Below are 11,854 nucleotides of genomic sequence, written 5' to 3'. Positions count from 1 at the left end.
GGAGATTGGTCCGTCGTGATCCGAGTGGCTGTTTGTTGAGTTGGTCGATTTATGATGGATCAGTTTAACACGTCTGTTTCTCAATAAAGAGCGTTAAGAGTGATTGTTATTATTATTAGCTTCAAACACGAAAAAGGATCCGATCTAGAATAGGATCAGGTCGTAGAAGTAGGATCTTACTCTACAAGTCAATATGCTGGTAAATTACGTCAGAGCACACTTTACTGAAAGAATATTCACAGATATCGTCAGTACCTTAACACTGATTTGATTCGATGTTAATACTTACTCATTAAAATACTGCTGAGACCCCATCGGGTGCCAATACTTTTTTGCGAACACAAATATTGCGCCATATTGTGTTTTGTGAAAATCTACAATGGTACAGGTCATTTTGCAGGTGCATCGTTACTCACTGTACCCTATTCTGTTGCTTTGCACAATGTATTGGCACCCCTGTTATATCAGTTTTAGTATGGATTTGTTAAAAAAAAAAAAAACAAGGTCTTATGATTAAACCTACACGAACCGATTCCCGGACTCGCTGAAACGAGCCGGGAGGCCCTTTACTGTTTGGAACGGCAGTTGTGTTTCTATACTGCCACCTGCTGTACAACTCTGAGCATCGTCCACAATCACACTGTTACTGTTCGAAACAACCAAGTACATGCAGGGATTTATTTAAAAAGAAAAAAAAAGGAAAGTAAGACAACAATGAAGCGAGAAAGATCAGCGTTCACGTTATGTATTTGTGCATCGGCAAACAGCAACGTCACAGAAAGATGAAAGAAAAACTCAAAAGAAATTCTGCTCCTAACGTTTGTAGTAATAAGGTGAGAACTAAAAGAATACGTGGAAGCGGTTGCGTACCAGGTGATAAAATAAGGAACATGGAACTGCTCACTCACTCACTCACTCTAACATGCACCTGCGCGCACACACACACACACACACACACACACACACACACACACCCCCCAAGCCACAGCAGGTGATTTGGTGTGTTTTAGGCTGCGTGTTTGCTCTCTCCGTTTTCAACAATCTTCCTCTTCTTCTCTTCTCCTCCGGTTTTGAAGACGTTCGCTCTGTAAAACTTGAGCTCTTTGATGCTCTCTTGAATGTCATCCAGCGCTCTGCAAAGAACGAAAGAGCAGCAGTTATGAAACACACAAAAATAACGGCCGACCACGACAAGCGGAAAAGTTGAAAGCAGCAATTTTAGGTTGTAAAACGGGCGTGGCCTTTGTGTCTCAGTCCTAGTAAAGGGGATGTGATGTTTGTGTCTCAGTCGCTATGAAGGAGGCGTGGCTTTAGTGTCTCAGTCGCTATGAAGGAGGCGTGGCTTTAGTGTCTCAGTCGCTATGAAGGAGGCGTGGCTTTAGTGTCTCAGTCGCTATGAAGGAGGCGTGGCTTTAGTGTCTCAGTCGCTATGAAGGAAGCGTGGCTTTAGTGTCTCAGTCACTATGAAGGAAGCGTGGCTTTTGTGTCTCAGTCGCTATGAAGGAGGCGTGGCTTTTGTGTCTCAATCGCTATGAAGGAGGCGTGGCTTTTGTGTCTCAGTCGCTATGAAGGAGGCGTGGCTTTAATGTCTCAGTCGCTATGAAGGAGGCGTGGCTTTAGTGTCTCAGTCGCTATGAAGGAGGCGTGGCTTTAGTGTCTCAGTCGCTATGAAGGAGGCGTGGCTTTAGTGTCTCAGTCGCTATGAAGGAGGCGTGGCTTTAGTGTCTCAGTCGCTATGAAGGAGGCGTGGCTTTAGTGTCTCAGTCGCTATGAAGGAGGCGTGGCTTTTGTGTCTCAATCGCTATGAAGGAGGTGTGGCCTTTGTGTCAATTGCTAAGAAGTTGGCGTAGGTTTTGTGTCTCAGTCACCATGAAGGAGGCGTGGCCTTTGTGTCTCAGTCACTATGAAAGAGGCGTGGCCTTTGTGTCTCAGTCACTATGAAGGAGGCGTGGCTTTTTGTCTCAATCACTACAAAGGAGGTGTGGCCTTTGTGCTTCAGTCACTAAGAAGGAGGCGTGGCCTTTGTGTCGTCCTTTTAAACACTAACCTGTGTGAAGCTTTCTTCTGAGGCGTATGTTTGTACTCATCTGGAAACCAGCGTCTGAAGGGAAAAAGAAGAAGAAACGCAACATGCTTTGACTTTAGAGGTTTTTTACAAATATGCAATATTCAACCGAAACACAGAGACACACACACACACACACACACACACACACACACCTGCAGAGCTCCTTGACCGTGCTAACGTCGATGATGCGATAGTGAAGATGACGCATGAACTGGGGCATGTACTTGTCCAGAAACCTCTTATCAGCATGCACTGAGTTTCCTGGGAACGACCACACACACACACACACACACACACACACACACACACACTAAATGACTGATTAAACAGTTACAAACTCCTAAAAATAAACAATGTCAAAAACTTTCCTTTTTTCATCAAATGGTTGTCGGATGATGAACATGAAGACTGTGATTGTGTGTGTGTGTGTGTGTGTGTGTGTGTGTGTTACCTGCGAGAGGACACTGGCCCGGAGGTGTGTGCTGTCTGATAAAGGACAGGAACTCGTACTCGGCCTGCTGGAGTGAGATCTTACTGTCCCGCACCGCCTGCGTCAACCCTGACTGAACATACCATACAGCAGCGTATTGTCACACACACACACACACACACGTCTGATCACGTGCGAGTAACCACAAACTCGTCACGTACCTTCCCATGGTGCTCCTTGCACCAATCCGACATGCTGTCGAGCAGCTCGTCCGGCTGGTTGATGATCAGATTCGGACCCTGAAACCATAAATCCAGGACACATCACCACGCGTTATCAGACGTTACAGCGCGCTGACAGAAGCATCGCCGGTGTACCGCCGAGTGGCTGATTTCCGTCACGGTTCTTGGTTCTTACCTCAGCGACGGCGTTGAGATCCGAGTCTGTGATGATGCACGCCATTTCAATAATCTGGTCCTTTTCTACATCCAAGCCAGTCATCTGAAATAAATGAGAACGGGTTCCAGGTTCCATTTGCGAATGAATCGTTATAAAGACTCGAAGACCCGCTGAAACGTCACACACACGCAGACGAGATCATTTTCTGACTGACGCTACGCTCGTGCAGGTTGTGGCACGCTTTATAAATGATGGAATTGCTCGTGTTAACTCTTACAGTAAGCAGTTTTAAGGAACCGTCATAAAAGTACGTGGGTTCGCCAGTTACAGGTCAAATCGGGACAATAAATCGGAACGCAAATGCAATGAATCTCTACGTAAGAGCGCGATATCGTGTGCACCTCGCTAGCCCGTGTTCTTCGGCATTCCATGTGCTTCGCTACTCAGCGCGTTTTTTGTGTTCCCTGCACTTCTCTATACTGTGCTCTTCTTTGCTATTCCCTGCACTTCAATATTCCATGTTCTTTGGCATTCCATGCACTTCCTGCACTTTTCCATGCTTCTCTGTGTTCCCTGCATTTAACTATGTTCAGCACTTCAACATTCCCTGCTCTTCAATTTTCCGTGTTCTTTGGTGTTCCGTGCACTTTGTTATTTCCTGTACTATTCCATGCTCAACGGTGCTCCCGACACGTCATAATCTGTTCTCTTCGACATTCCCTGCACTTCATATTCCGTTCTCTTCAGCATTCCCTGCACTTCCTGTTCAGTTCTCTTCAGCATTCCCTGCACTTCATATTCTGTTCTCTTCGGCATTCCCTGCACTTCCTGTTCAGTTCTCTTCGGCATTCCCTGCACTTCATATTCCGTTCTCTTCGGCATTCCCTGCACTTCCTGTTCAGTTCTCTTCAGCATTCCCTGCACTTCATATTCCGTTCTCTTCGGCATTCCCTGTACTTCCTGTTCAGTTCTCTTCGGCATTCCCTGCACTTCATATTCCGTTCTCTTCGGCATTCCCTGTACTTCCTGTTCAGTTCTCTTCGGCATTCCCTGCACTTCATATTCCGTTCTCTTCGGCATTCCCTGCACTTCCTGTTCAGTTCTCTTCAGCATTCCCTGCACTTCATATTCCGTTCTCTTCGGCATTCCCTGCACTTCATATCCGTTCTCATCGGCATTCCCTGCACTTCCTGTTCCGTTCTCTTCGGCATCCCTGCACTTCCTGTTCAGTTCTCTTCGGCATGCCCTGCAGTTCCTGTTCCGCTCTCTTCAGCAGTCCCTGCGCTTCCTGTTCCATTCTCTTCAGTATTCCCTACACCTCATATTCCGTTCTCTTCGGCATTCCCTGTACTTCATATTCCATTCTCTACGGCATTCACCACACTTGTGTGATCTTCGGCATTCCATGCACTTCATATTCCATGCTCTTCCGTGTTCCCTGCAGCTTGCTATTCCGTGATCTTTGGTGTTCCATGCATTTGACTATTTTCTACTATTTGACTATTATTGCCAGTCGTGTATTGAACATGACCCTGTGACGTTCTCTGAAATGTCAGCAAACAGTGCCAGAAGCCCTCAATGGCCAGAAAACAGGGTGGGAAGCATTTTGGCCAGGATACGATTACACATTCATGTCGGTAAAAATGTTCACTCCTGCAGTAAGTTCAAAAAAGGACATGAATGTTATGAAACAGAATGAGTTCCACCCAGAAAACACAACACACACTGTATATTACATATGAAACAAAAAGAGAACACATAACGGTCCAAACCGAAATACTGAGAATAAAAAGTGCACTTGGCTACCTTTAAATCCTACTGAATCATATTCAACATTTCTGAGGGAGTAAAATGTGAATTATTTATTATAAAAGTGATTTATTTACCTCTAAATCCACCCACACCATCCTCTGGCTCATAGCTTCAGCAGATGATGATGATGATGAGGAGGATGATGATGATGATGTGAATAAATGAGCTGACATTTCCGCTGGGTTTTGCAGCAGCAGGAGTTTAGAGAATAAACCTCTGTCTGTGTGGTGATGAATTAATGAGTGAGGAGTTAATTCTGGCTGGAGGAGTTTAATCCGGAAAGATAAAGCAGCAGCCCGGCGTGTACACGACACAATCCTCATCAGCGCCGCCATTCGGGCCAACGTTCGATCTGAAGTGTCGTAAAGTGTCGTAAAAAAAAACAAGCCGACGATTTACGGTATGCCTTTTGGGATTAGTAGTTCAGCGGTACTTTTGTAGTTCAATTGGATCTTTCCTGTTCTTTTCCCTGCCCCCTTTCGTTAAAAAAATCGCGTCTTGATGTATCTGCTTTAGTTCGACGTTATGAACTGTATTTATGCTTATGGTAAATGTGTGGGAAATACGGTCACTTCCAAAATTATTAGCCCCCTTCGTGAAAACGAGGTACACCAATAAACAATATAAAGCAAATTATAGAGCGAGGGATATTTTCACCTGGATTATATACGGTGTCGTTTTATTTTAACAAAATATTTTTAAAAATAAAATAAATAAAGCTTTACGTAGACTTTTAATTATCTATCTATTTATCTATCTATCTATCCACTGTTTACTGAGAAAATATGGTTATTTAGTAATACGAATAGTTTTAATAATAATAATAATAATAATAATAATATGAAGAGGAAGCAGACTACTTAAAAAAGAAGCAGACTACTATTACTACTAGTAATAATAGTAATATTAAGAAGAAGAATACTAATAATAAAAAGACTACCACTACTACTACTACTACTACTACTACTAATAGTAATAATATAATAACAATAATAATAATAATAATAATAATAAGAAGAAGAAGACTACTATTACTACTACTAATAATAGTAATAATAATATAATAATAATAATAAGACTACTACTACTAATAATAATAATAATATTAAGAAGAAGAATACTAATGATAAAAGGACTACTACTACTACTACTACTAATAATAATAATAATAGTAATAATATAATAATAATAATAAAACTACTACTACTACTACTACTACTACTACTAATAATAATAATAATAATAAGACAACTAATAATAAAAAGACTACCACCACCACTACTACTACTACTACTACTACTACTACTACTACTAATAATAATAATAATAGTAATAACAAGACTACTAATAATAAAAAGACTACTACCACCACCACCACTACTACTACTACTACTACTACTACTACTAATAGTAAGAAGAAGAAGAAGAAGAAGAATACTGTGTGTGTGTAATGTGATGGTTATTTTTGCCCATTCCCTTGAAAGGTGCCAATACTTATTTCATGCTGCATACTCATTATACTGCCGTGAATACTTTAAATCTATCAACTTTAAGATTGCTATGGTCCTGCATCAGTGATAACAGCATGTGCTTTTCTTTACGGCCACAAGATGTCACTAGAGCATCACTAATCATCATCATCATCATCATCATCATCATCACCATCACCATTCACTCAGCACCTATTATACCTCCCTCACATCCTCAACATGCAAAATACCAGACAAGAGGTCACCTTTAATCCAAATATTATCCAAGATTTATTATTTACATGATAATGAAAATGCTTTCAAAACTAGAACATTGAGTTGTAAAATAAATAAATAAATAAATAAAAGAACGTTCTCTTTGCCTCAATGCTCTCTCTCTCTCTCTCTCTCTCTCTCTCTCTCTCTCAGTAGTGTGTCATGTTCAGCTCACTGATTAACATATCTTTAGTCCTGAAAATGAACTGGTTCACACACAATGAAGACTTTCAGTCTGGCTCAGAAGCAAATCCAGCAAGTCCATTAGGGGACAACAGCTGGATGAGGGGTTTATTGGACAGCTGTATTGCAGAGACAACAAATTAGTCTCAGTCTATTGGACAAAACGAACAGCACTAATTACGTGCGAATGAATAGAATGGATTGATCTAGATAACACTGATCAGATAACATTAACCTCAACATTATGAGTCTAGGAGAGATTCTCTGTGAGTGTGTGTGTGTGTGTGTGTTTGAAGTTGAATGTATTTATTACATATCTGACATCTCAGTAAAGCAAAAATGACTGAAAAGCACATATGATCATACTTTGATCTTAACCAGCTTAAAAAAAAAAAACGGATTTCTCTGCAGAGTTAGCACGAACATTCATCAGATCAAAGTTTTTAGAAATAAAACAGTATCTGAGTTCTGAAAAGCAAGATGGTGGCGCGCATGGATGCAGTGGCTCCGTGATTCTTTAACCTTGCTCGCTGGACCGTCCGAACTTTACCGCCACGTATTTGCGAAAAAAAAGAAATAAAAACATATTCATTTCAATTGGTGTTATGATTGCTCGAGTCCTGTTCTTGTCGTAATATTAGCAAGAGCGGCCAACCAAATCGATCTCAGCTGTTCGATTGTGATTGTTCGCGACTCGCTCTTTGCTTTTAGAGGCAGTCCTTCTAGTCAGCTTTATCTCCAGACACTCGCACGGTCCACAACTACACGGCGAGTGTTTATCAGATCTGCCGTGGCCTCCGAGGTCGCCGCGGAAATAATGTCTGGATTTTAGCGCTTCTGTCTGAATTGGACTTCGAACGTCATATTTCAGATAAGAAGCGAATGAATTCCAGGCTTGAAGTAATCGCAGCGATACAGCCGTAGTCCCTTTTTCTTACGGTCAAACATGGCGGCAGGAAATGAACAGCAGTCGAGTGAAAACGTGGATGAGTCGATTACGATTCATACAGTTTAGTTGAACAGGACTGACTTGCTCTTGAAACAAGATCACTTTTATGAACTTCCTTTCTGCTGAAAGGTTTCTCTTTGACATCTCAGGAGATTTAATAACGATTCCCGCTTGCGTTTTTAGCTTTGTTATATAGGACCAGCTCTCGGTTGTGTACACCCTCACAGAATTGCTGCCTTGAAGCTTCTGGAGGGATGGCGATGGCATCTTCAGGGCTAGCGATTGATCACACTTCTTCTTCAATGTTTCGCTGATGAGTCCACAACATTTCCAGAGCGTTAAACAGTGAGAAATGGTGTTTTGATGCCTGGGGCCTTTTTTTTTTATGTCCAGAGCCACTGTCTGCTCTTCTCAGCAGCCTCAGGGAGACGGGTTTTACGGCTTTACAATGAGCCTGGCCTCATACTCCTGACTCTTTTAAGTCATTTTGGAGTTGGGAGTGTTCCAAAGAACTGATCCCTCATCCCTGGTCCTCTTGAAAATCTGGTATGCGCCCAAATCCAAACTGTAGCGCGGTCCGCATCTGGCTTTGATGGTTTGACGATGGGCCTGGCCTTGTACATCTTACTCATGTAGGTCATTTTCACCCTTGGGTGTTTGGCGTGAAGGTTTGGTACTTTTGGTGAAGTGAAGTTAAAGCTGTTTTCCATCTGGGGAGAGTTCTCAAGAAAGGATGGTCCTCTTGAAAATCTGGTATTTGCACAAAACCAAACTGTAGCATCAGGCATTTGGTGGCTGGATGATGGGCTTGACCTTGTACTTCTTACTCATGTATGTAGAGTTGAGTTTGGTATGTTTGGTGAAGTGACGTCTAGGAGCCTAGGAGAAGTCCAGGCAACCAATCCCTGCTTCTCTTGAAAATCTGGCATTTGCAAAAACCAAACATGGCCCAGTCTGCATCCGGTGTGAAAGCTACCCACTCTCAACTCCAGGTTGTTGGGTGTCCACCGCAAACTCAGCAAGCCTCTTGCCTTGTCCACAGCGTCCTCCAGGGTAAACTCTAAGGTGGACTACAGTACAAGGTCTGGCCTGAGGTTTGTTCAGGCGATCTCAGCTGTAAAACAGAGCTTAAGGGCCCATGCCGTCAAACAACTTCTAGTTCCGGACCTTGTCTGTCATCGCTCGGAGCTTGGAATGACTCTAGCCATCCCTGAGGTGGGTTTCAGGACACAGCAGGAGGTAATGCCTTGTTGTTCATCAAAAGGAAACTTTTCTGAAATGAAACGAGTGAAAAGTGAGAATAGAGGCTATGCTCAGCAAGATTCAAACATACAGCGTGATGATCACAAGGCAAACACTTTACGACTGTACCACCTGTGAAGTTGTTAATTGGTGTGAAAAAAACATAACATTTTTAGCTTATTGAATCAAGTTATTTTACCAAAAAATCTGTAACAGTATTGGATTTCTTTTCCCCCCCTTGTAGGTTGGGTTTATAAACTTTTAATTATGAAGGACATGATCATGTCGTGCAGGCCAGTCTCCAGGGCACGAGCGGTGGGAAGCCGCACGCCGAAGAATTGCCCTGTAAAGGAACCGCAGCTGAAACTCCTCCAACTGTGCCTGATAACAAGGCGATTAATGAGGCAGCAGATCCCGCTGTGGAGCTGCCGTGGGCTGGAGGGTCCACACGAACAAGTGGGGGTGGGGTGGAAACTGATGAAAGCAGTGCATATGAGAAACTTGATATCGGATCCAAACAGAGTCCGTGGTTCTGAGGTTCGGCCCCCTTGGAGAAGAACGGACGATCGGAACAGCGTGAATCCCAGAGCTCAGTGGATTTAAGTGCTGCAGGAGGTAGAGCTCGAAAATTTAAACACAGAAACCATTTCATTGATGTTACAACACAAAGGCGAGTGTAAAGCTAAGGTTGAAGAATTTTATCCTGATTTACCTTTGCCATGGAGCTCGAATTCTCGAATCGGAGTTCATCACAAATCACAGGTTTATATGAATATATGAATGTTTACAGTATATTATCGTTATGTTTCTTTCATTATCATTATGTTTATGTCTGACTCTTCACGTTATCCTTGGGTAATCACTGGGAAATTGCTGTGGTGTAAGAAGAATAAATGGGAGTATAATCAACTTTGGGGTTGTAATAGAAACTTGTTTACTTTCCTAAAAGAGCAAATCATTTGGGGACTTTATTATTATTATTATTATTATCAATAATAAGAAGAAGAAGAAGAAGGAGAAGAAGCAGCAGCAGAAGAAGAAGAAAAATGATGAGAAGAATAAGAATCACAAAAAGTCTCCCATTGACATTACTAAATTCCAAGTCGAGATGTTCTCTCACAAACATGCTACATAGAAAACTCTCTAAAGGAAGAGATGAAGAAAATGGAAGAAGAGATTATAAATACGAGTACTTTCAGGAATGAGAGTGATGGAGCAAAAGCTGCCGTGAAAAACCTGTTAAAAGCGCGAGGCCATAGCGGCGCTGGTCTGGGCACGGCTCTTCGGTTCAACGACATGGATTCCTGCTCGGCATCCGTTTTTTTTTTTTTTTTTTAGATTAGACGGAACAGCTGGAGAGAAGAAATTTCCCAGACGGAGGAGAGACCTCACACAGGCAGGAAATTGTGTCACATGGATTGTGTCGCGCCGCAAAACCTTTACTCAGTGGAGCACACTGACCAAGCAGTAGGACTCCACATGAAGAGAGCACTGAACTGGAGAGGGTTCTGGTCATTTGAACAGGAGAGGTCCGGTGGTAAATCGGCAAGACTGGACAGACTTCTGTTGGACTTCAATTGGTGTAGCCAGGAATTCATTTCAGATGGGAGCTGAGGAAGTGTATTAAATAAATCCACAGTAGTAGTAGTAATAGCAGGAATTTCGTATTTAATCATAATCCCTCATCAACCAGAGTCTCCATGCATCCATTTTCTGTACCTCTTATCCTACACAGGGTCACAGGGAGCCTGGAATCTATCCCAGGGAACTCGTGGGACAAGGCGGGGGACACCCTGGACGAGGTGCCAACCCATCGCAGTGGACAATCGCACACTACGGACAATCAACACGGGGGCAGTGGTGGCTTAGCGGTTAAGGGTTACTGATCGGAAGGTCGGGGGTTCAAGCTTGGCGCTGCCACTGTTGGGCCCTTGAGCAATGCCCTTAACCCTCTCTGCTCCAGGGGGCGCTGTTTCATGGCTGACCCTGCGCTCTGACCCCAACTTCCTAACACGTCTTTTGGCGAGACCAATTATGAACCGAAGTGATGTAGCTGAGGTTGAGGAACCGTCCGATCTGTTTCCCATCCCATTCTCTCTTCCTCGGATTCTCTCAGCTCCATTCTTTACCTTTATTTTCTTCTTCTCAGATCTTCTCCTTCTACTTCTCCAATCCTCTCACTTTCAGATTCTCTTTCTCAGGTATTCTCTCTCCGTGTGTGTATTTTCTGTCTTTCGGATCCTGTCTCTGTCTCTGATCCACACACACACACATGTATAAAACATTTTGAGGATGACTCAAGAACACCGGTCATTCTCTCTTTTCGCTCGGCCTTTAGTGCTCAGACACGCTTTTCCTCCTACACGCAAACACATACACAATTCATAATGACTATAATAAAAGAAAAAAAGTGATGAAACAAAGAGAAACTGCAGCCTCGCTTCCCACGGGATATTCAAATTTCTTCTTCTCATTTTTTTTTTTATCTCCGTCTTTAAAATGTTCACACACACACACACACACACACACACACTTGTGCATCATGTCAAACATCTCCCACTAATGCTTCTGATATAATTAATGGTCTTAAAAATAAATAAAGCCAAGTGGCTCTGTGTGAACATTTCACATGCACCACGGATATTTCCGTGATTTCCCATTCTCTTTCTTATTCAAGAAAGGGAATGAGAAATAACGGAAATATCCATGGCGTGGAATTATTCTCTTTCTTATTCTCATCTGAACAACTGATCCGTTTTTATTTTTATTTGAATTATTCATCAGTTGAGACTCGGGCCTTCACGAGCGCTATGATTGGTTGAATTGGTCTTTTCAAACAAGCAAGCAAACAAACACAGATCAAGCTGTTTCGATGTAAACAGGAGTTATGTGTGAAAGATGTCATTTTAAAAAAATAATAAATGATGACATCACTCAGCTGTCAGACCAACATAAAAGAAGCACAAGAGCAAAGACCAGAGAGAGAACTGAGAGAGATTGAATATCTTACAACTCGTACAAAATCC

General features: G+C 42.6%; 1 protein-coding gene across 1 annotated transcript; it reads right to left on the bottom strand.

Annotated features, from left to right (window-relative positions):
- Nucleotides 1–487: 487 nt before the first annotated feature.
- On the bottom strand, nt 488–5,043 carry smfn (small fragment nuclease). The gene is made up of 7 exons (XM_053646224.1): nt 4,784–5,043; nt 2,916–2,999; nt 2,720–2,797; nt 2,520–2,631; nt 2,221–2,329; nt 2,048–2,101; nt 488–1,133 (listed from the first exon to the last, which is right to left on the bottom strand). Exons 1-7 carry the CDS (start codon nt 5,030–5,032, stop codon nt 1,007–1,009), a joined length of 813 nt encoding a protein of 270 aa, XP_053502199.1. The 5' UTR covers nt 5,033–5,043; the 3' UTR covers nt 488–1,006.
- Between the last annotated feature and the right edge of the window lie 6,811 nt (nt 5,044–11,854).

The sequence above is a fragment of the Ictalurus furcatus genome, chromosome 16 (assembly GCF_023375685.1).
Source record: "Ictalurus furcatus strain D&B chromosome 16, Billie_1.0, whole genome shotgun sequence".
Classification (NCBI taxonomy): domain Eukaryota; kingdom Metazoa; phylum Chordata; class Actinopteri; order Siluriformes; family Ictaluridae; genus Ictalurus; species Ictalurus furcatus.
The sequence above is the reverse complement of the archived record's forward strand: the minus strand, read 5'-3'. Positions and strand labels throughout refer to the sequence as shown.

Bases quoted from the DNA above. Each gene is read 5' to 3' on its own strand.
- smfn (XM_053646224.1), bottom strand. From the start codon at position 5,032: ATGAGGATTGTGTCGTGTACACGCCGGGCTGCTGCTTTATCTTTCCGG. The intron at 2,798-2,915 runs GTAAGAACCAAG...TTATGGTTTCAG, and splicing joins ATCTCAACGCCGTCGCTGAG to GGTCCGAATCTGATCATCAA. The intron at 2,632-2,719 runs GTACGTGACGAG...TGGTATGTTCAG, and splicing joins GCAAGGAGCACCATGGGAAG to TCAGGGTTGACGCAGGCGGT.